The sequence below is a fragment of the Platalea leucorodia genome, assembly GCF_965183815.1.
Source record: "Platalea leucorodia genome assembly, chromosome: 3".
In the NCBI taxonomy this organism is placed as follows: Eukaryota; Metazoa; Chordata; class Aves; order Pelecaniformes; family Threskiornithidae; genus Platalea; species Platalea leucorodia.
In genome coordinates, this window is record NC_138825.1 from 76,264,222 (window position 1) to 76,285,193 (window position 20,972).

At 38.5% G+C, this 20,972-nt stretch overlaps 1 protein-coding gene across 2 annotated transcripts in view; it reads left to right on the top strand.

Annotated features, from left to right (window-relative positions):
* REV3L (REV3 like, DNA directed polymerase zeta catalytic subunit) overlaps window positions 1–20,972 on the top strand; it is a 129,493-nt gene that overhangs the window by 103,801 nt on the left and 4,720 nt on the right. For both annotated transcript variants that reach the window (XM_082306518.1, XM_082306519.1), the window contains exons 19-30: window positions 1,120–1,235; window positions 5,708–5,826; window positions 6,468–6,586; window positions 7,600–7,741; window positions 11,805–12,049; window positions 13,065–13,173; window positions 14,053–14,259; window positions 14,918–15,027; window positions 16,097–16,211; window positions 18,207–18,344; window positions 19,223–19,413; window positions 20,210–20,456. In XM_082306518.1, coding sequence (XP_082162644.1) covers window positions 1,120–1,235; window positions 5,708–5,826; window positions 6,468–6,586; window positions 7,600–7,741; window positions 11,805–12,049; window positions 13,065–13,173; window positions 14,053–14,259; window positions 14,918–15,027; window positions 16,097–16,211; window positions 18,207–18,344; window positions 19,223–19,413; window positions 20,210–20,456 — 1,858 coding nt within the window. The remainder of the gene's footprint in view (window positions 1–1,119; window positions 1,236–5,707; window positions 5,827–6,467; window positions 6,587–7,599; window positions 7,742–11,804; window positions 12,050–13,064; window positions 13,174–14,052; window positions 14,260–14,917; window positions 15,028–16,096; window positions 16,212–18,206; window positions 18,345–19,222; window positions 19,414–20,209; window positions 20,457–20,972) is intronic.

Sequence of the window (20,972 nt, forward strand, 5' to 3'; positions counted from 1 at the left end):
GCTGCCTGCTGGACCTCAAAACCCCTTGACTGAGCTGCATTGAAAGAAGCAGCTATTCTTTCCAGTGAAGCTTCCTTTCTTTTTTTACTATAAAAGATATCTGATGTCACTTTGGCCAGTCTCTTTCTGCCCAGCCCAAGAAAATCATTCTCGGGCTCTTCAGCAAGTGACCAGATCATGACTTCTGGTTTTAATAGTGCCTACTCAAAAGGTAGATGATACAGGCTCCTCTGGGCTAACTCCTACCTGTGCTTTGACTTAGAAGCCACCTTGTTTGTCCTTCTGTCTAGTCAACTCTTCTCTGAGCCTGATTGGAAGATGGGCAGTGACTGTGTCGGAAGACCATTCTGACTTTTTCTTTTTGTCATACCTGAGCCAGTCAAATTTTCCACCTGGCATGAGATACAGCATAAAATGAGTTTTTCTTGAGTATCTTATAGAAAGGAGGTTATCTTAAAGGAAGAGTTATTTAAATAGAACTGGTAGATATGGTTGCTTTTCTCCATGTTTCATTTTTGATAACTCTCACTAACTGTGAATTGTAACTTTCCCCAATAAAGAGTCATCGTTTAGGACTACAAGCGTCCTCTGACTATTATAAGCTACACTGCAGTATGCATGACACATTGTTATTTGCAAAACATTCAAGTAGCCTAGTAGCAAATTCTATTCTATTTCATAAAGGAAAATAGTACAACAAGGTTTGAGGACAGGACTATATTTCATTGCACATCTGTTTTGTGCCAGTAGCTAGGTTTCAGTTTATGCTCAATACAGCCTGATTCCATCGATAAAACCTGATTAGACCTAGATTTTGTTCTTTATTTGTAAAGACTGAAATAATATAAGTATGTAAAAAAAAAAAATGAAAAAAAGGTTTCCCAATGAAAATATTCCTTCTAAAATTTTTTTCAGTTAGATGTTACTGAAAATCCTAAAAGATTGTCTGTTTTAAATATTGTCTCCTAATCCAGATGCTGCTTTCATAGAAACCCATTGTGGCTGCTTCTTTTTTGAACTCACCGTGATTAGAATGAAATCCTGTTTATACTCTGTTCATGGAAAATATTTTTCTTAAATAATATGAAGCTCATTTTCCTTTTCCCCCCCCCTCTCTAGATATGACCCAGACATTTTGTTAGGCTATGAAGTCCAGATGCATTCCTGGGGTTATCTCTTACAGAGGGCTGCTGCACTAAATGTTGATCTATGCCAGATGATTTCTCGTGTGCCAGGTAAGTTATTGTATAGGGTTTCAGTTCAGTTCCAATAGAAACAAGTTAAAATCTATGAATAAATTTAAAAAATAAATGCAGAATATTTCTTCAGATGGACCTCATTCTTCATTATTGCTGTTATGTTATAGGTATAATCACACACACAAGAAAATAAATTTGAAATACCAATGAGATTGTGGTTTTCAGTGTTTTCTGAATTTTTTAAATTCCTTGTGTATTCCACTTTTGGGTGTGTCCTGTATCCATGAACCTAGACTCATTTTCAGTTGTCTTGTGCATTAAGTTTTCAGTTCTTGGAGGTGCTTCTGCTATCAAACCTTCTCAGCTTCAGTCATATGTATATGTCATTCAGGGTACCTACCATAATCATTATTCGTGGTTTCTCTGGCTGGGATATGAGGACATAAAGATGCTCCTGAGCAGCACTCATCTTGGTCAGCAGCTCTGTAATAAAATCCTGACTTTCAATAGCCATTCTTGTACTGTGGGCAAATTTTGTTGGCCCAAGTGCTGATGATTTCCTCCAACATTCAGAAAAAGATCTGTTTGGGTTTTTTCATTGAAGACCTGGGGAAAGTTATCCAGAAGAGTGGTAAGCCTAGTGTCTATCCTTAGCCAATCAATAGAAGCTATCATTCTGAAGAATGCACTTAGTGAACAGCTAAATAAATGTGTTGCACCTGAGAAGAGTCAAGATGACTTTGTAAAATTAAAAACTGTCTCAAAAATTTGTTGTAGTTATTTGCAGTCATCAAGATGTGGATGAGGGAGATACAATTTTAAAAATTAAAACAATTGAAAAAGCGGCTTTTGTTAGGGCTCTTGCCAAAGATCTGTACAGAAACTAAATAGCCATGAAATAAGAAGTGCTTTCCTGTGATTGTCCTGTTAAAAACTTGATCCTGTTACTCTGTAATGGTCGAAGAAGCAAATGAAATGTTAGGAATTATGGAGCAGGAAAAATATGAAGCAGTGAATGTAAATGTCAAAATCTGTAGTGTTCTTGCACCTCAAATACTGTGGTTCTGACCTCTTCATAATTTTTCCCCCATCAAAATGGATATAGGAGAACTGGTAAACATGAGAAGGGTAATCCAAATGTGTCTAGTAATTTAGTAAGTTAGGATTCCAGAAGAGACAAAACTGGATAAGGAAGGTAAAAGCCTATGAAATCTTGAGAGATATAAAGGGAAATATGGATTGGTTGTTCATGGTCTTTTCCAATGCAAGAACAAGAAATCATCAAATGAAGCTAGCAAATGGCAGCTACAGAACAGGAGTTGACTTTTCACCCCTGGGTTGTTGAACTGTTGAGTTCCTTGCCACAAGATAGTACAAATGCTTAAAGTGTATGTTGCTTTAAGAGGAGATAAATTCTTGGAAGAAAAATCCATTTGAAACTATTATATATGTGAAAATAATGTCTGGCCCAGGAAGCTGCAAATGGCTAGAAGCTGGGAGAGTTCTAGAGAGATTATCGATAGCTTCTTCCCCTGTTCTTGAAGCATGTGCTTTTAGGTACTTGATAGAAAATGATACTGGGCTAGTTGCATCGTTGGTCTTACCCAGCATAGCAATAGCATCTTTTATGTTGGCATCCTGTGTGCCTGGCCAGAAGAACATGATGTTTTAGGAGAGCTACGTTCACACGCTCCTTCCTTGAGGTTTGAATATTCATGCATTCTTTTGATGCCTTCAAAATCTTTTGATGCTTTTGATACCTGTGACCTGTTTAGAAAAGGTCTGAGTTATAGAGACCTCCCAGGGACAAGAAAACATAAGAACAAATTTGCATCTTCAGTTGAAAGTTGTTGGCAACTGGACCTTGGTGAATTTTTAAATACTCTAATATATGAAAACAGGAACACATGACAGTTTAAATATGAATTGGCCATCAAAGGTCACAAGTTTCCTTCTTCAGCACAAAGGTCTCAAATTTTTTCTTCAGGAATAATAACTGATTGCATGAACCTTGTTATTAAATTCCCCCGATGTCTCAAATTGAGATGATACACTGGTTGCAATAATAATGCTTCTGGGTACAGTCTCCAGAGGTATTGAAGGAAGTTCAGAAAAACTTTTGACCCCTTACACTGCAAGATTTGCAATGTCTTTGATAAGAGGAATGGTAAGCATTGCAGTCAAAGATTTCTTAAACCTCCAAAGATCACAAAGGTTTACTGCTCTACTATAGAAGTATGGCTGAACAAGCTCTTCAGTTTGAGACAGGTAACTAATGTGTCTCTGCTTTTGTTCTCAAAGGCTGAGTCACAGCTCTTGTCTTGCAGGACAGCTATGTCTGCACTGTAGTTGATGCAGAATCAACAGTTACATCAGCAAAGCTCTTGATAGTACCCGTCTTCATGACATAAGCTGTTGTTCAAGTTACTGGAATTGGGATGCACATGAAGAGTTCCTCAAAGAAGAAAGGTTACTTCTCTGGGAACTGTATGGTTCTTAATGGTGATGTCCCTATGTATTTCACAGTCGGGCTTCCTTCCCTGCAACTATGAAGCCCTACACAACATGGCTTCATTTCTAGTGAAGGAAACCAGGGTCGTAGCCCTTAGCATCTTTGGACATAAAGTTCCAGTGGGCATGCAGGACATAGGCATCATCTCCACAGCAGTGGTATTCATAGCACAGATGTTCTGGTGCCAGGTGGTAGATGCACACCCAGAAGTGGAATACATAACACTTAAAATGTTTCTAAGAACTAGTGTTACTGTAAGGTAAGTAATTATTTTTTGACTGAACTGCAGGAGAAACATAAGGAAATGTTCACACTGATGAGCTCCTCCCAAAAATGTCATGCCATAAGTGTGAGCTTGCATGCATGACCATAAACGTACAAGTGTTGTATTCTCTGTTGCTTTGTGGCCTCCTTGTCCATGGTTTTGACCCCATCTATGTTCCTCTTGCTTTTCCAACCCCTATGCTTCATATTTCCCTCCCTTCTTCACATGCTGTATTTTCAGAACAGGAAGTGCTCCTTCAAGCAGTATGCTCCTCTTTCCTCCTATTGAAATAAAGATGGAAGGTACTTTTCCTTCCCTTTCCTGTGATTTCAACTTAACAAAAAGAAAGCTGGACTTCTCTCTGGTTTTGCTTTATTGGCTGAGTCTGGTGCTGCCTCTGCCATTTACAAGTGAACTATTCATAAGTCATTAGGACACACCACAAGAGAAGTGAGTACTGTGCCTGTGCGTAGTGGCATTTTTTGTGTGTGCACTGTGGCCTCCTGTTTCCTCCTTTGCATCACAGCTCAAAGTTAGGGAGCGGGTAACAGAGGATGAGGAGACTTCTTTTTATTTCATCTCACACACTTGAAAGCTAGGAAGAATGTCCAGTTCTGCTTCTTAACAACTTTGTTTCCAAAGAGGCTCATGTGGTTCTGGTATATTCCCCACACCAGTTATAGAGCACTGCAGGTTTTTTTAATTTTGCAATGCTCATCACACGTGGAGTCTCTCATTCATCACGTCTCTTTTGTGACCGCAGTATACTTTGTTGCCTGTCTTTACCAGCAAGACATGAAGCGAACTTAAGAAACATAGGGAATCTCCTAGACAAGTAAAACAGAGCTAGGATGACACTGTGGAAAACAGAACTTACTGACAGTTTCTGCTTCCGATAAAAAAAAAAAGGGGGGGAGGGGGTGGAATGCAAGCTCCTCACTTTCACAGGAGATCCATCACGTGGAAATGAAGAAAAGCAGAAGAAAAAATGTTGCTGCTTGTGGGGCTTTTTTCCCATCCAGACAGTTTCAAGAAATGTATACCAAAAAGACTATCTTCTTTCATGTTGTATTTCAAAGCATGAAAAAAACCAAGGATGGCAAAAGAGGATATCTTCCCTGTACTGTAGTCACCACCCTCTTACAGAAAGATTCAGAGTGCTACTTCTGCCTCTGCATTTGTTCCTTCCTATTTCCTTCTCTTTCCATTTGTGCTGTCCAGAACTCATGTCTACCTGCTCCCACTGCAGTGGGTTTGCTTTTGCTGTATGAAAGGCCCTGAGTTTTCTTCTCCCATGACCTGGTTCCAACTGTGTAAGATCATTACAAGTAAAGCCTTGAGTTATAAACTCTTTAGGGCAGAAATCACTTTTTTTTTTTTTTTTTTTTTAAATTTATTTTTGTGCACTAATGTGTGTGCAGCTAGCTCTCAAGTAACATTCAGTATTGCTTAACCAATATATTTGCTATGGAGAATATATTGCCATGGACACCATTTCAATGAAACCAAAATAAGAGTTATCTTCAGAGGGATGTGCAAGAGCAGAAAAACCTGGGGGAGTTTTATTTAGAGATTGTGTGGAAGACTGGTAAATAAACAATCTTGTGCAATCAGTAACAGTCTTTATGCATTCTTATTTTTCTAGAGAGCTGAAGTTGGAAGAGGGATAGCTTGAGCTGGTCTTGACTGTCCTATAACTTGTCTAAATACATTCTCTTTTAATGTCTTTAGATGAAAAGAAAGAGAACAGATTTGCGGCTGAGCTGGATGAATATGGGTCAGATACAATGAGTGAAATACATATTGTTGGGCGAATTATCTTAAATGTTTGGAGAATGATGAGAAATGAGGTAAAATTTTTAAAAGCTTAATGTATTTGACTTAGTGGGGTTTTTTTAATTATTGTAGACTTTGTTGAAAATTTCATATAACTTATGTAACTTTTTGTTCTTTGTTTGTACACCTTTTCAAATAGAGCAGTGTGCCACTTTGTGAGAGTAGGTTTTGCGTCTCACTAAAATGTAAAATACTGAAGCCCTTATCTTTCAGTAATGTTTCTTAATTATATTCCTTTTCACTTCTTTGTGGGTTTTGAGAGCAACTTACCTGTTTTAGCAATTTGTCTAGTATGGTTCTTTTACTAAATTAAATACTTGAACTTATTTTAAGCTGGCAGACTTACTCGTTGTTTTGCTGTTTATGACCTTACATTTAATACTCAAATGGTTCAGTCTTTACAAATCTTGTTCTGACCAAATTCAGACCTGATCTTTGTGATCTACTTAATTCCTCATATTCTTTTCAATTGATGAAGGATATACTTTCCTGACTTCTAAATAGTTAGGGACTTCTAAGTAGAAATGTTTACCTTTTTAACAAAAAATACTAATAAAAAGTTAATAAATTTACTCATTACAGTTTTTGAGAAGTAGAGATTTCTTTGACTACGAAAGACATCACACATCTTAATACATCCTCTGTGTTTTTCTAGGTGAATCTAATGAATTACACTTTTGAAAACGTGGGCTTTCATGTTCTTCATCAACGTTTTCCTTTATTTACTTTCCGAGTTCTGTCTGATTGGTTTGATAATAAGGCAGATGTCTACAGGTAATGATCTATTAATTCATTCTGTTCTTTTTAAGGCCAGATTCTTAACATTGGAAAGGTATAAGCTAAAGTCAGCATAGGAAGAAATAATGAATTTAGCTCAGGTACTAGAACAGTCTGTATGCAGCAACATGAGCTTATTTACTCTGCTGTTCTGCTATGTTCTGTTGTGTAGTTATACCCTCAATATTTCGTCTTTGTGTATTTTTCTGTTTAAAGTACACAAAAACAAAACAAATTTTCAGTTACAGTTTCAACATATCTGAATAGATGTACTACTTTGAAGTTCTGCAAGGTCTTTATTTTGTATATACTATTCATCAGAAGGACTTTTAATGAACTGTCAGGTTTCTGTTTTACTTCACAGTGCATGTTAACGAAGCTAGGCTTAAAAATAGTACAAAACAGAGTGCAAGATGTTAAGACAGTAAGTATAGCTGCTTAAAAATATCTTTATATGACACATCACACTGGGCTTCAGCGATGACTTGGAGTGATTTGGTATTGCGTGATATGAACAGTTCATAAAACTGAGTACTGATCTGAATGTCATTCGTGACATACATATAATTTCTGTAAAAGTTAAATACTTTTCAACTAGGTGGAAACTTGGTTTAGTGCTGAAATTATGAAGTTATGTTCAACTGAGGTAGGTATTCTTAATACAGAAGGATGTTTCCACAAAAGTCCACTCAGTTAAAAAACCTATGTAAACAGAGGAAGAAAAACTCGAGTTTCTGTTTCAGTAATCCCGTAGGGCAGTAAGGAAAACAGGATATGGTATGTCATTGAGATACGCCTTAACAGTAGTTTGCTGTAACACATTCTGTGTATATCTTTAGAATACATAAGTGTATGTTTATGTGTGACACCTTTTTGAAAGAGCTGTGTGAAAATGTCCTAGGGGAAATTTTATTTGCTGGTTTGTAACAAGCTATCATAAAAATACGTTTTTCTTAGTAGAAAGAGCAGCACTCTCCTGATTGTTTATAACAAGGCATTCACTTTTGCAGATGGAAAATGGTTGATCATTATGTTACCCGGGTCCGTGGGAATCTCCAGTTGTTAGACAAACTGGATTTGATTGACAGAACAAGTGAAATGGCAAGACTTTTTGGCATTCAGTTCTTACATGTATTAACAAGAGGCTCCCAGGTAAGATTTAATTTTCCTTACACTTCACAAAAGCAAAATAGTCTTTACAAAATGTTTTAATTCTTCAGTATCTTTTCAGTCAGTATATATATTTTCATAAGGTCACAGAAGACTGTTTTGCATAACATGAAATTGAAATGTAAAGAAAGGCAATCCAAAAGCAGTAATAATGGATTGAATGGTTAGTCTCAGAGATTAAAAATAGAGTGCCCCAAATGTAATCCCAGCAGTGAGTCTCTTCTACTGACTTTGAGAGCACTAAGTTTTCCCTTTGAGTTGGTATTTTTCACACTTAGATGAGTCTGAAAATGAATGCTTTTTGAAAGATTATGAAATACAATTGAACATGTTTTAGAAAGATGAGGTGATTTTCTTCCAGGGCAGACAAAGCCACATCGAATATGTTTTAAGTGACATTTCCTGTGAAGCAGACCTCTGGGTGAGATTTGATGATCAGACAAGAAGGGCTCTGGCTTTATTAAGTACGTTTCATGCAAGATGTGTGTGGTTCTGTTATTTTGATACTAGCATCAGAGGGAGCGGGAGCAGGACAAAGTGAGATTTACACTACTCTTTCTTTGAGATCCCAGCAGTCTCCAGTAATACCAAAGGCTTTCCTTGCCCAGGTTCTGAGTGACTAGACTAACTAGACTGTTTTCGTGGCTTCACGTGAGCCCTGAACAGCACCTGAAATGAGAGACAACTACTCTCACTTACATGTCTCTGCTCTGCTGTTGTCATCTTCTTTCCTACCATCTTTCTGCTTTCTGTTTTAATAGACATGTAGCTGAGCTGACCAGGATTGATTATTTTGCCAACTTCTGTGGACAAAAAGACAACTTAAAAACTAATGTCCTAAGCGGACCAGCATTGTCTTAAGCCAGCCAGAAACAGGAGTGTCTGAAGCTGCAGTTCCTTAACAATTCAACCCAATTTAAAAATATTGCCACCTTTTTTCCTTTGACTGCAGTTGCCTGTCTCATCCCTTGACACAGTGCAGGTTCTTGTTGGTCTTGCTATATTTGGGGGGGCGGGAGGGCAGTGGCAGTGGCGGCAAAACCGTGGTGGCGTTCAGTAGAATCATAGAATGGTTTGGGTTGGAAGGGACCTTAAAAATCATCTGGTTCCAACCCCCCTGCCATGGGCAGAGACACCTTCCATTAGACCAGGTTGCTCAAAGCCCCATCCAACCTGGCCTTGAATGCGTCCAGGGATGGAGCATCCACAACTTCTTTGGTTAGCCTGTTCCAGTGCCTCACCACCCTCATAGTGAAGCATTTCTTCTTTATATCTAACCTAAATCTACCCTCTTTCAGTTTAAAGCCATTACCCCTTGTCCTATCACTATGCACCCTTGTAAAAAGTCCCTCTCCAGCTTTCCTGTAGGCCCCCTTCAGGTACTGGAAGGCTGCTATAAGGTCTCCCTGGAGCCATCTCTTCTCCAGACTGAACAACCCCAACTCTCTCAGCCTGTCCTCGTAGGAGAGGTGCTCCAGCCCTCTGATCATCTCCGTGGCCCTCCTCTGGGCTCACTCCAACGGGTCCATGTCCTTCTTATGCTGGGGGCCCCAGAGCAGAACGCAGTACTCCAGGTGGGGCCTCACGAGAGTGGAGTAGAGGGGGAGAATCACCTCCCTTGGCCTGCTGGTCGCGCTTCTTTTGATGCAGCCCAGGATACGGTTGGCTTTCTGGGCTGCAAGCGCACATCGTCAGCTCATCTTGAGTTTCTCATCAACCAACATCCCCAAGTCCTCCTCCTCAGGGCTGCTCTCAATCCATTCTCTGCCCAGCCTGTATTTGTGCTTGGGATTGCCCTGACCCATGTGCAGGACCTTGCACTTGGCCTTGTTGAACTTGATGAGGTTCTCACAGGCCCACCTCTCCAGCCTGTCAGTGTCCCTCTGGATGGCATCCCTTCCCTCCAGCGTGTCGACCACACCACACAGCTTGGTGTCATCGGAAAACTTGCTGAGGGTGCACTCAATCCCACTGTCCATCTCGCCGACAAAGTTGTTAAACAGGTAGATAGGTATTTGCCAGTTTAGCTCCCTGATCTCGTTTACCATGTCATCAGAAAAGTACCGCTGCTGGAGCAAGGGAAGAGAAATGCACAGTTAGGGACAGGGAGGGTGGGACTGGCATACTGCCAACGTATATATGCTTAAACTGTCGTGATTGCAGCCTGCAAAGACTGCTCTGCCTGTCATTTTCTGAAATGACTGTGAGTGGGAGTGAGGAACAGAAACATGCTGCATTTTCCATCCTGACTGTTCTTTTCTCTTTCCTTCTGTGCACGTATGTTTTGTTTCCATTGAAACTTTCTAGATCACAAAAATGGCAGTTGAAACAATTCCCAGTCACCTCAAATAATGTTTTTTTTCAGTCAGAAGAATCATCGCGACCTTTCATGAAGATATTCCTTTTCTCCTTAGCTGAAGAAGATGTTAAAATGTGTCACGTCCCACCTGGGAGAAGGGGAGGGGGGGGGGCGGGGGGACTAAGATTCGTAAATCCTCTCGGGGTGGGTTAAGGTGGGACAACACTCAAGGTCCGTACACAAACGCCAACTTTAATGGAAAGCTTCTATAGAAATAAATATTGAGTACGAATATTTGATACCCGCCAGCCCTCTCACAATTATATCTACCCCAGCTATGTGGCTCAGCTATGCAGCTGTATGGAAAATCGAGGTAGGCCATGCAGTACTTAACTACAATGTAACATCTTTAAGAACTTACTAACCTTAGGAGAAGTGAAAGAGAGAGGGGGAGAGAGAGAAAGAGGCAAGAAGAGGAGAATTACCAGTCCTGGATCCAGCACTGGACCTGCCGATGGGGGTATTCAGTGGAGAGAGCCCCCAAGAGAGAGCGAGAGTCCCTATTTATAGATTTCAGTCTCTAGACCTCTGGAACCTTTTCTCATCCCAGTTCCAGGAGTGGCAGAGATATGGCAGCCTATGCTGCTGCAAAACTACACTTTCAAACCCCAACCTGTTTGTAAGGCGGCAGGGTCTTGTTAAAGCTGTTGGTTCTGTAAGTTAAAGTTAAAGAAATTATACCTAACTCATTCAGTACAATGATTGAATACGTAGTGCGTCAGGCAGAGGGCTTTTGAACAGTCATTTAATTGCTAACAAAGCACAGGATCTTAGGATTATATAGGATTGTTCTTTGATATTTTGGGATTTTAAGTCCTTTGCCACCCATGTATGTAGTTTTCAGCTATTTTGTTTTTTATTGTGAATGGACACAGTGAATACCTGGCTGTTAAGTCTTTTAAAACCTTACTGAAGCATTGAATAATACATTGATAAATAGGGCTGTTTTTTTATCCTGTTGCTTCCTCCACATACGACATTTTGTGATGTCTTGAACAAGGTGAAAGTTCTTAAACTTTTTGTTATTTTATGCTTCCTGTACTACTTGTCGCATCACCAAGGAGAAAGCATTATACCCAGTGCAAAGCAGCAAACTTTTGAAATGGGCTGACACAGATTCTTCCCTTGGTTCTCTTGCTGCCAAGTACATTCTAGTTACTTCTCATGGTCAAAAGCTTGGAGGCACAATTATCAACTTACACAACTCGTATGTCATTTCTCTGTTTTCCCAAATGTTGAAATAAAATTGCTGTGCAGATTCCTATGGAAAATGGTCATCCACTGCATGTTATACTTTCTTTTCTTCAATGTTCTGCAAGTCTAACAAACATACAGTTTAGCAAATGCTCGTTCACTGACTGTAGCATGGCCATCCATATATATTGTAGTAGCCTGTTCGATATTTATTTTTTTAACCTGAGCTGGATGTTTATTTTCTCCATAGATAAAAATTAGAAGTACTTGATTTTCAATGATTAGGGCTAAGTGATGAGGAAACACAGGGGAAAGTTCCACTATAGGTCACAGAAAGTACACATTAAAAGTAAGAGTATGGCTATTTATTTTGGAAAACTAATTGTCTGTACTTTAAATTCAGGAAATATAAGTGCATATTTACACAATTTTAATACACTCATGTTTATTCTGCATTTTTGAAATCATAATTTTATCCAAACTGTTTTGCAGTATCGTGTGGAGTCTATGATGCTGCGTGTTGCAAAGCCAATGAATTATATTGCTGTGACGCCCAGTGTCCAACAGCGAGCTCAGATGAAAGCCCTGCAATGTGTTCCCTTAATAATGGAGCCAGAATCCCGCTTCTACAGCAATGCTGTTCTTGTATTAGATTTCCAGTCATTATATCCTTCCATTGTGATAGCATACAACTACTGTTTTTCAACCTGCCTGGGACATGTTGAAAACTTAGGAAAGTAAGTTGTTATTCTTTTCTCACAAACTTTGATTCCGTAGAGACTTCAGCATCTTTTTCGAAGGTGCTGAGAACCCTTGCTGTCATTGGAAACAATAGGCATGTATGAATAGCAGCATTTTCTGTTACGCAATAGAGGTGATAAAGATCTACCATGTGGGTGTGTGCATGTGTGTATACACGCACACATACATATACGCATCAATATGTATTTGCAATACAGAATTAGACTCCATTCTGTTAAAAAAAAAAAAAAAACCTACCTCTGTATGTGCATGTATATGTATGTGCACGTGTTCCATTACTGTGGTGATGCTAGTTTTTAATATTGCTTCAGAATAAGTTAAAATGATATATAAATCCACTACCTATTTTCAAAACTGGACTAGTATTATTCTGCTATATGTTAATAAATTGTTGTTCTCTTTTAACAGTTGTAGTTCACTCTGGTCTTAACTATTCAAAATGAGATGATACAATGGGTTATTCTGTGTAGCATCTCTTACTGAGCTTAACAGTAATTCTGTTAATTGAAAAAAAATCTCATTGCTTATTATAATTACCTCTATAAAACAATATTTGGAAGAATGGGAAGATGCATGCAGTGATTGCTAGGTGTCACCATCAGGTTTCCAAGTTTCTGATTTGAAATTCTGAATTTGTAGGAAGAAAATATATGCAATGTGTTACTTGGTAAACATGCATGGTTTCCACAGGGGATTATGGTATGAGTACGTGCCTCCACTAACTCAGCATTTGGAAATAATGCATTAATGCAGAACAGAAATGATAAATTACACGTGTTGGAATTTAGCCATTTATTACTGCTTTATTCCTAGAGCCTTTTGCATGTAGCTAAGAAATTTTAAATGATAGTATGTTTGTTCATACCTGAGATTATAATTGTGGTTGCATCCTTGCTGGCACTATCAGCATTTTAATGTGAGCTGATGCTTTTGCTTCATTGGGCTGTAAATGAATGAATTGTCTTCATATTTAATTTTTCTCTTTATTAGATATGATGCATTCAAATTTGGCTGTACGTCTCTCAGAGTACCTCCTGACTTACTTTATGAGATTAGGCATGATATCACAGTGTCACCCAGTGGAGTAGCTTTTGTCAAGGTAATGATATTCGTGCTCTGTGACAGGCGTTTTCACTTGCTGTCGGCTGACTAGCTTAAGATCAAATTGATACTGTAGTTTATATTTTGCTGCATTAAGAGCAGGCAGGCAGAAGAGGGGAGGTTCAGTCTCTCATTTCCCAGTGTTTTTTGATATTTGTCAGAGTGCTGAACTTCTGGCAGTTCAGGAAATAAAATGTCATCTCTATGCTTCCCTTTATACTGAAAGCTTATTTCATCTATAATTAAACTGTATTTTACTTGTGCATTTTGGGGATCAAACAGTAATTATCTATGTGTAACACTTCATTCTTCTCCTGCCTGTATAGCAGAATGCTTTCCTAGAAAAAGAGTAATGGTTCGGGAGATGAAACTCCCTGACTTGCTTTCTATTTTTCTCATTTTACATTATGTGTACTGCTGGCTGATTTGTAATGAATTAATAAATATGGCCTGGAGCTCTTATAAATAATTAGCCAATCACCAGCATACATATATTTAATGTAAAACAAAAACTTTAAGTAAAGAATATTTGCAGAATTTTTGTAAGATAATATTCCTTTAACATTTAACATTTTGAGAATTAACAGTTAAATATTGAAGTCCCATTTTAGTTAATAAGGTTATCTAAACATTGCATTAGGAGGGCTGATGAAAACAAGGAACAAAAAGCTATTTACCCTGCACTTAAGAGCTTTGCCTGTATTCTAGGTTGCTCGTAATATTTGTGGAAGAGCCAAACCGTTGGTGCCTAGGGCATCTTGCTAATTAATTTGTCTTCTTAACAGTGATTATCTAACAGTTCTGGGTTTTGCTTTTACTTCTAACCATTTAGGTCGGGCTTTTTAACATAATTTTTTCTTTGTTCCCTTTATGGCAGCCTTCAGTAAGAAAGGGTGTGCTGCCAAGAATGCTAGAAGAAATCTTGAAGACTAGGATAATGGTGAAACAGTCCATGAAGGCTTATAAGCATGACAAGGCTATAACGCGAATGCTTGAAGCTCGTCAGTTGGGTCTTAAATTTATAGCTAATTTTACATTTGGCTATACTGCTGCTAATTTTTCTGGAAGAATGCCGTGCACTGAGGTAAGGGATGCAGAAAAAACATGGAAAAGACACTATTAATAAACTATAGTCAGATAACACAGTATTATTATATGAAACATATTTAATCTAAATACCTTTGTAAAAGCTGTTTTTATTTGTAGTACTAAAAATCAGCAACTTGGGATTTATTTATGATAGTTTTTAAAAAAAAAAAAAAAAGTGTCTTATTTTTCTTCTTCCCATAAAAGACCATTTGGAGTTGGCATTTCTGCCAGACTCTCTCCAAAGATAGATTGGATTACAGTTCTCGTAGTGGAAATAAAATAAAGTATTGTAGCTGTTTCATAGGTTTCATAAAAGGAGGAATCAGCAAAATCCAAAAACTAGAGAACATGATCCTAAGCGATCTTGTCTCACTCCTTACACTTTTAATGTGCCTAAAGAAGTTTAAACCAAATTTTTCTTTATTTTTAATTCTTAATAATTTTTGGTGGCTCTTCCTTTAATTCTTGCTATTTTGGGGTAATGTAAGCAACTTTTTTATTTATTATATGCATTTAAACCATGAAATAAAATATATTGTCTCAATATAGTAATTTTCATAAACAGATCAGGCAAGGTTAGACTATGTTTACCAAGAGCTAGTATTGGGTTTAGCAGTAGAATAAAGATTTTGAATTTATCTTTAACTTTGCAGGTTGGGGATAGCATTGTCCACAAAGCCAGAGAAACATTGGAGCGTGCTATAAAACTGGTGAATGATACAAAAAAATGGGGTGCTCACGTTGTGTATGGTGATACTGACAGGTAATTAACGGTCTGCTTCTTACAATATTTTAAAATCATAGTAGTTCTTCATAGATATATTTTTCTTTTGTCTCAACAAGGGGAATTTATGATACTAAAAAGAGTATGTGGACCCTCTTTGGAATGTTGCTTACTGCCTTCCAGAATATGCAAAGTAAATAATACTTATTTTCTTGGAGTTTCTTTTAAGACTCTTAAAAAGCACTTTGAGGGTTTCCTTTCTTTTGAAAATTATGTGGAACAGAAGGGGGGGCGGGGGGAGGGGAGGGAATATTTTTTCAGGTGTGAATTAATATGTCTTATTTATCAAATGAGTATTTTTGCGCCTGTTGCTGATGCTATTTTTATTTTGGAAAATAGAGTATTTATAATATCGTAGGCATTGCACGTTGATACTTAGAGGAAGGCACTATTTTAAGCTTCAAAAGTGGATGCAATTCAAAAGCAGCCACCAGAGCATACAAAGATATGATTAGGTTGCCTGAAATACGTCATATAACTATCTCCCCTTTCTCAGTCCATCTTTCATCTAAATAATAGCCATGCTCTAGGCGTATCCATCTCTGGTGCTAGACTTGCATAATTTTTCAGCCATGGGAAACAAAGCTTGTCTCTCTGTCCTTCCTTAATAACTTGTGAATCCAGTGACTGTTTTCAGACAGATTTGATGAAAGACTTGAAATTTCAAAGTGGCTTCACAAAAAAAAAAAAAAAAAAAAAAAAAAAAAAGTTGAAGAAAGGAAATAAAATCCTATTGCTGCCCATAGTGGAAAAAAAGGGCGTACCCAGAGCTCTTGAGAGTTCTCTCCTGGGAACTCAAGTTTTGTAGTGCCTGGGAGCAGTCACATTCCCTGCTTCACTAGAGAGTCTCAGCGTTCATCGTGCCTTTGGCACTCCTGATCTCATACTGACCACTGAAGTTTCTCAGGTTTTTGGCTTTTCTAGCTGAAGGAAGAGAACCAAATTGATAACAACATCCCTGCCTTGCCACCGGGAAACTATAGCTTAGAAGTTTCAGGAATTATGTTGAACAGATTTGTGCTTATTTCCAATGTCTGATTTCTCGTAGCATGTTTGTACTCTTGAAAGGAGCCACAAAGGAGCAGTCTTTTAAGATTGGTCAAGAAATTGCTGAAGCTGTAACAGCAACAAACCCCAAACCTGTTAAACTGAAGTTTGAAAAGGTAAAAGGAAAATATTTTGCTTCAAGTGTGTTGGGTGAAAACGTTATCCAAAAAAAAAAGTGAAGATAAAAGATTTTTCTGGACACTAAGGTAGCATAAGGATATACACCAGTCGTGTGCTGTACTGTTTCTGCGGGTATATTGCAAGCTCCGTAACGCCTCAGGGACCTTGTCAGAGGAGCACTGCAGCATGAACAACAAAAAGAAATATTCCTACTGTCACATCAGGGTGCCTGGTGTCCTGTTGGGCTGGCAGCACCAGGCAATTTGAAATTTTTGGAAAGGTCTCCCTTAGTTTTGTACTACATACATAGAATCAAACCAATGTGCAACTTGGTAGAGAAAATGTACACCATCCCTTGAAGTTATTCCAGTGCATTAATCACAAGCCTGATATTTATTCTTCAGCCAGTCTTAGCACACTTCAGGATATGTGTGATACACATACATATAAAACGAAAAATGATAAAAATCTATTCAGTAGGCTTTTGGAAGAAGTATTAATGACAATAAGCCTTTTATAGAAGAGCAAGGCAATGTGATACTAATTTTGGTGGAGGTTTATCATTTTAAAGTCATTAGCAATCAGTTCAGGTGCTCTAGATATTTTCAAAGTACATACCTGACTCAACAGGTTCAATCAGAATTTGTAAGCAAATTGCTATTTTTCATGGAAAATACAGTAGAAAAATATTAGCAAGAAAAGTCAGGAGACCTGTGGAAGGCAGGGCAACTTTTCCTCACTGACTAATGTACAGGGACCCTTCCCACTTTGAGGCAGTTCTGTGTCATTAAGCTGAAGGAGTAATTAGCCAGAAAAAAATACTAGGTGCAAGGATATACTTGAGAAGATGTCAGAGTGCTTCACTTCAAGTGCTGTTATTCACTTGTGGGTCAAAATATTGAGTGCTCTCCCAGGGTATCTTCCTAGCACAGGAAGAGAAAAATGCCTCAAAGCTGGAGCATCTGTTCAAGAAGTGGGACACCTGTGTGCTGGACCTTCTTCAGCCTGAGGCAATCTAAACTCACTGCTCCCTCTTCCATGAGAGCTAGGAAGATGTGGTGTTATCCTCGTAATGCTGGGAAGAAATTGTTCCCCACAAGCGATAGGACAAGAGGAGATGGCCTGAAGTTGTACCAAGGCAGGTTTAGGTTGGATATTAGGAAAAACTTCTTCACTGACAGGGTAGTCAGGCACTGGCACAGGCTGCCCAGGGAAGTGGTTGAGGTATGTAAAAGACGTGTAGATGTGGTGCTTAGGGACATGGTTTAGTGGTGGACTTGGCAGTGCTAGGTTAATGGTTGGACTTGATGATCTTAAAGGTCTTTTCCAACCTAAATGATTCTATGATTCTGTTCTATTCTATGATTCTTTTAAAACTGGTCAAGGAATACTGACACAATCAAGAATGAAATAAGAGGTTGGAGAAAACAAGCAGAAGAGACCATGACCCTAAAAATCCTTTCATGAGGAAACTGTTCTCCAAGCATAGGCATTTAAAAAGTATGCTTTCCCCAAATCAAGATACTAACTGATTTTAGGCACCTCATCATTAGATGAAATTTGAAAATAGGAAATTCAAAGCCGCTGCTTTTGCTGGGGAAGTTTTCTTCTCTGATGTTCAAAATGAAGTTGTTGTCTTTTTAAGAGAGAGAGATAATACAGTTACATTAAAAATGCCGACAGATGCAATCCAGAAAAGCAAGAGTACTTGAAGCAAATTATACTGTGTGTCACTTTTCATCTGAGCTTCAGGTTGCTTAGCCTTTACAGCTGGATGAAATATAAAGTGCTTTAAGAACGGACCACCACTGAATCCCAACTTCCTCAGCCCTCCTTTAACAGTCCTTTGGTCTAGTTTATTGGTTTTAATGATTTAAAAAAAACCACACAACAACAAAGTAAAGTATTCCTTAGGAAACCCTCTATGTTCAGAGCTACCTTATATTCCCAACACATGCCAGATCAGGTTATCTTCTTTCTAAACATTCTAGGTCTACTTGCCATGTGTCTTGCAAACTAAAAAGAGGTACGTGGGTTACATGTATGAAACACTGGACCAGAAGGACCCAGTATTTGACGCAAAAGGCATAGAGACAGTCCGAAGGGACTCCTGTCCTGCTGTTTCCAAGGTAAAATACTCATGTGTTTTCTTCCTGAATTAAATTATAGTATTCTGTTATTTCATTGTATATTTGTCCTTTCTCAGAGTTTCTGGTCCTTGTGAGTTGTCTGAGACTTCGTCTGTTTTTCTGGTATGAGCTCTTTGAAAGATAAATTGAAGATCTTGCACAGCATTACAAGGACTTGCACTTTCCAACTTAACTACTATCTTTCAGCCCCTAAAGCCCCCATAAAAAGCCCACAGCCCCATGTAAGTTCTCTAGAAGACCATTCTTGGTCCCGTTCACTTTAACTGGAAGTAAGTATTACTCCAAGATGAGCGAGGCACGCTGATGTGTCTGCTAAATAGCTCACTTACATAAATCTAGTTTAGCTAAGAATTCATTTAAAATAAACTTCCTTGCCTGTTTATTTTAAGCTGTGTATTGGGGGGTTAAAAAGAAAAGGTTCTTAATCAAGTCAAAACAAATTTATGCCAGTAAGAAAGGTAACCACTTAGGAGGATTTCTTTCCATTTTTCTTTTTAATCCCAATTCTTTTGTTTGCTGAGGTGGTCAGAAAGTCATGGCAAAATATTTTAGACGACGGGGAAAAAAGATCTCCCATACTCTGGAAAACCTCTGGAACTGTTGAAACAGTCTTAGTGCCGGAGTATGGATAATATCATGAAAGATATATCAAACTGAGGAAAAAGTTGTACAGTAATGTGTTTACGAATGTCTTTGAATGGAAGAGAATGCAACCTGTTGTCATATTAACATTCACAACTGATACTTTTTCTAATCAGTGTATTAATATTTCCATACAATTTACTGAATTATTTGGAATTAATTATTTTTTAGTTAAACTTATGTGTTTTTCTCACCTTTCCCCTTTGGTTGTGAAGATACTTGAGTGTTCTATCAAGCTGCTATTTGAAACACGGGACATAAGTCAGATCAAACAGTATGTTCAGAATCAATGCATGAAGTTACTGGAAGGGAAAGCCAGCATGCAAGACTTCATCTTTGCAAAAGAGTACAGAGGGAGCTCAGCTTACAGACCTGGATCCTGTGTACCAGCCCTGGAAATCACCAGGTAATGAGATTAAGAAGTGCTAATCGTAGATGTTTTTTCTCTTGACCTTTGTACTGCCAACTGATGGGTAGCAGTGAGATGTCTCCTTCAGATATTGTCGCAGCAGTTGGCTCTGACTTTCTTCTGTGTGCAAAAAGAGATCGGGCATCAGATAGTCGTAGAAAGCCATTTCATAGTCCTGGAATTCTGAGCCACGCGTGTTCAAGAGTACAGTCTCTTGTCAGGACGCTGTAACGGTGGTGTGTTCCCTGCTGTTACTTATGCTTTGGTTTTTGTACAAGGGCTTGACTCTCCAAGATTGCCCATCACTCACAGATATTGGATATGTTAAAAATCGTAATAGTGATGTCTCTCAGTGCTGTGAAAGACGTTACCATACATAAGGTCTTCAAATTAAGCCATGCTTTTTAAATAAAATAAAACTCAAGTCCTGGGTTAATACCTGCTTCAAATTGAATTGTCCTTTGCTTGCTGGGTACTTGAGCTCTTTTTAGTACCCTGGCTGCTCTTTATTAAAATATTTCTTTAAAGAAGGGGTAGCTAGAAAGCAACCTGCATGCAAATCTACGTGACCTGAAACAGGACATATCTTTAGGGCTTGTGTTCCAAGTTCTAAAATTTGGGTCTGACCATGAGACAAATTAAAAATGAAACAACTTGGTCCTGTGCTTCACAACAGACACTTAACTTCAGTCGTCTGGAGAGCTGCTAATATAATCAGATGGGGAAGTTTATGAGCAAATGAAATATCTATGAATTTGTCTTTGGATGCATTATAAAGGCTATTTTTAAACAGGAGAATGCTTGCCTATGACCGTCGCTCTGAACCACGAGTTGGGGAGCGAGTGCCCTACGTCATTGTGTACGGCATGCCCGGACTGCCCCTGATACAGCTGGTGAGGCGGCCCGTTGAAGTCCTGCAGGATCCCAACCTGAGGCTGAACGCTACCTACTACATTACCAAACAAATCCTGCCACCGCTGGCCAGGGTGTTCTCACTTATTGGCATAGACGTCTTCAGCTGGTACCATGAGTTGCCACGGGTAAGTGTTTGAAAAGAAACCGCTTACAAATGCAGTGCATCTATACAGTGTTCGGTTTTATCCTGACTTTTAATGGCATGAGGTTGATATGAGGCAACAGCAGAAGTTACTTTACAAGGCAGTGTTTGATGCCCAAACATGCAGACCTGATTCTTGGATCTTCTGTGTGGTTTTTTTTCCACTTAGTAAATCAGTTTTTTCGGCCAGCCCTGATGTGCAGGGCTGAGCACACTGTCATCTTGTATTTTCTGACCCCTTCCATAGTTTAAAAGAATATTTTGCCCTAACTGTATATTTTCAGCCGTAATTGTATATGCATCTATTTGGCTGCACCACCTTTTAAATCTTTTTAATAGTAGATTCTGGGACTCCTGTTTTTCCAAGATGTTCTGAAGATTTTTTCCTCTTTAGAGAAAAAGCGGTAATGCCCCAGCAGCAGGAACATTTTTTTAAAAATCTGTATCACCAGAAATTTTAAACCAATTATATCCAGAACTGACTTTCCGAAAGGTTAAA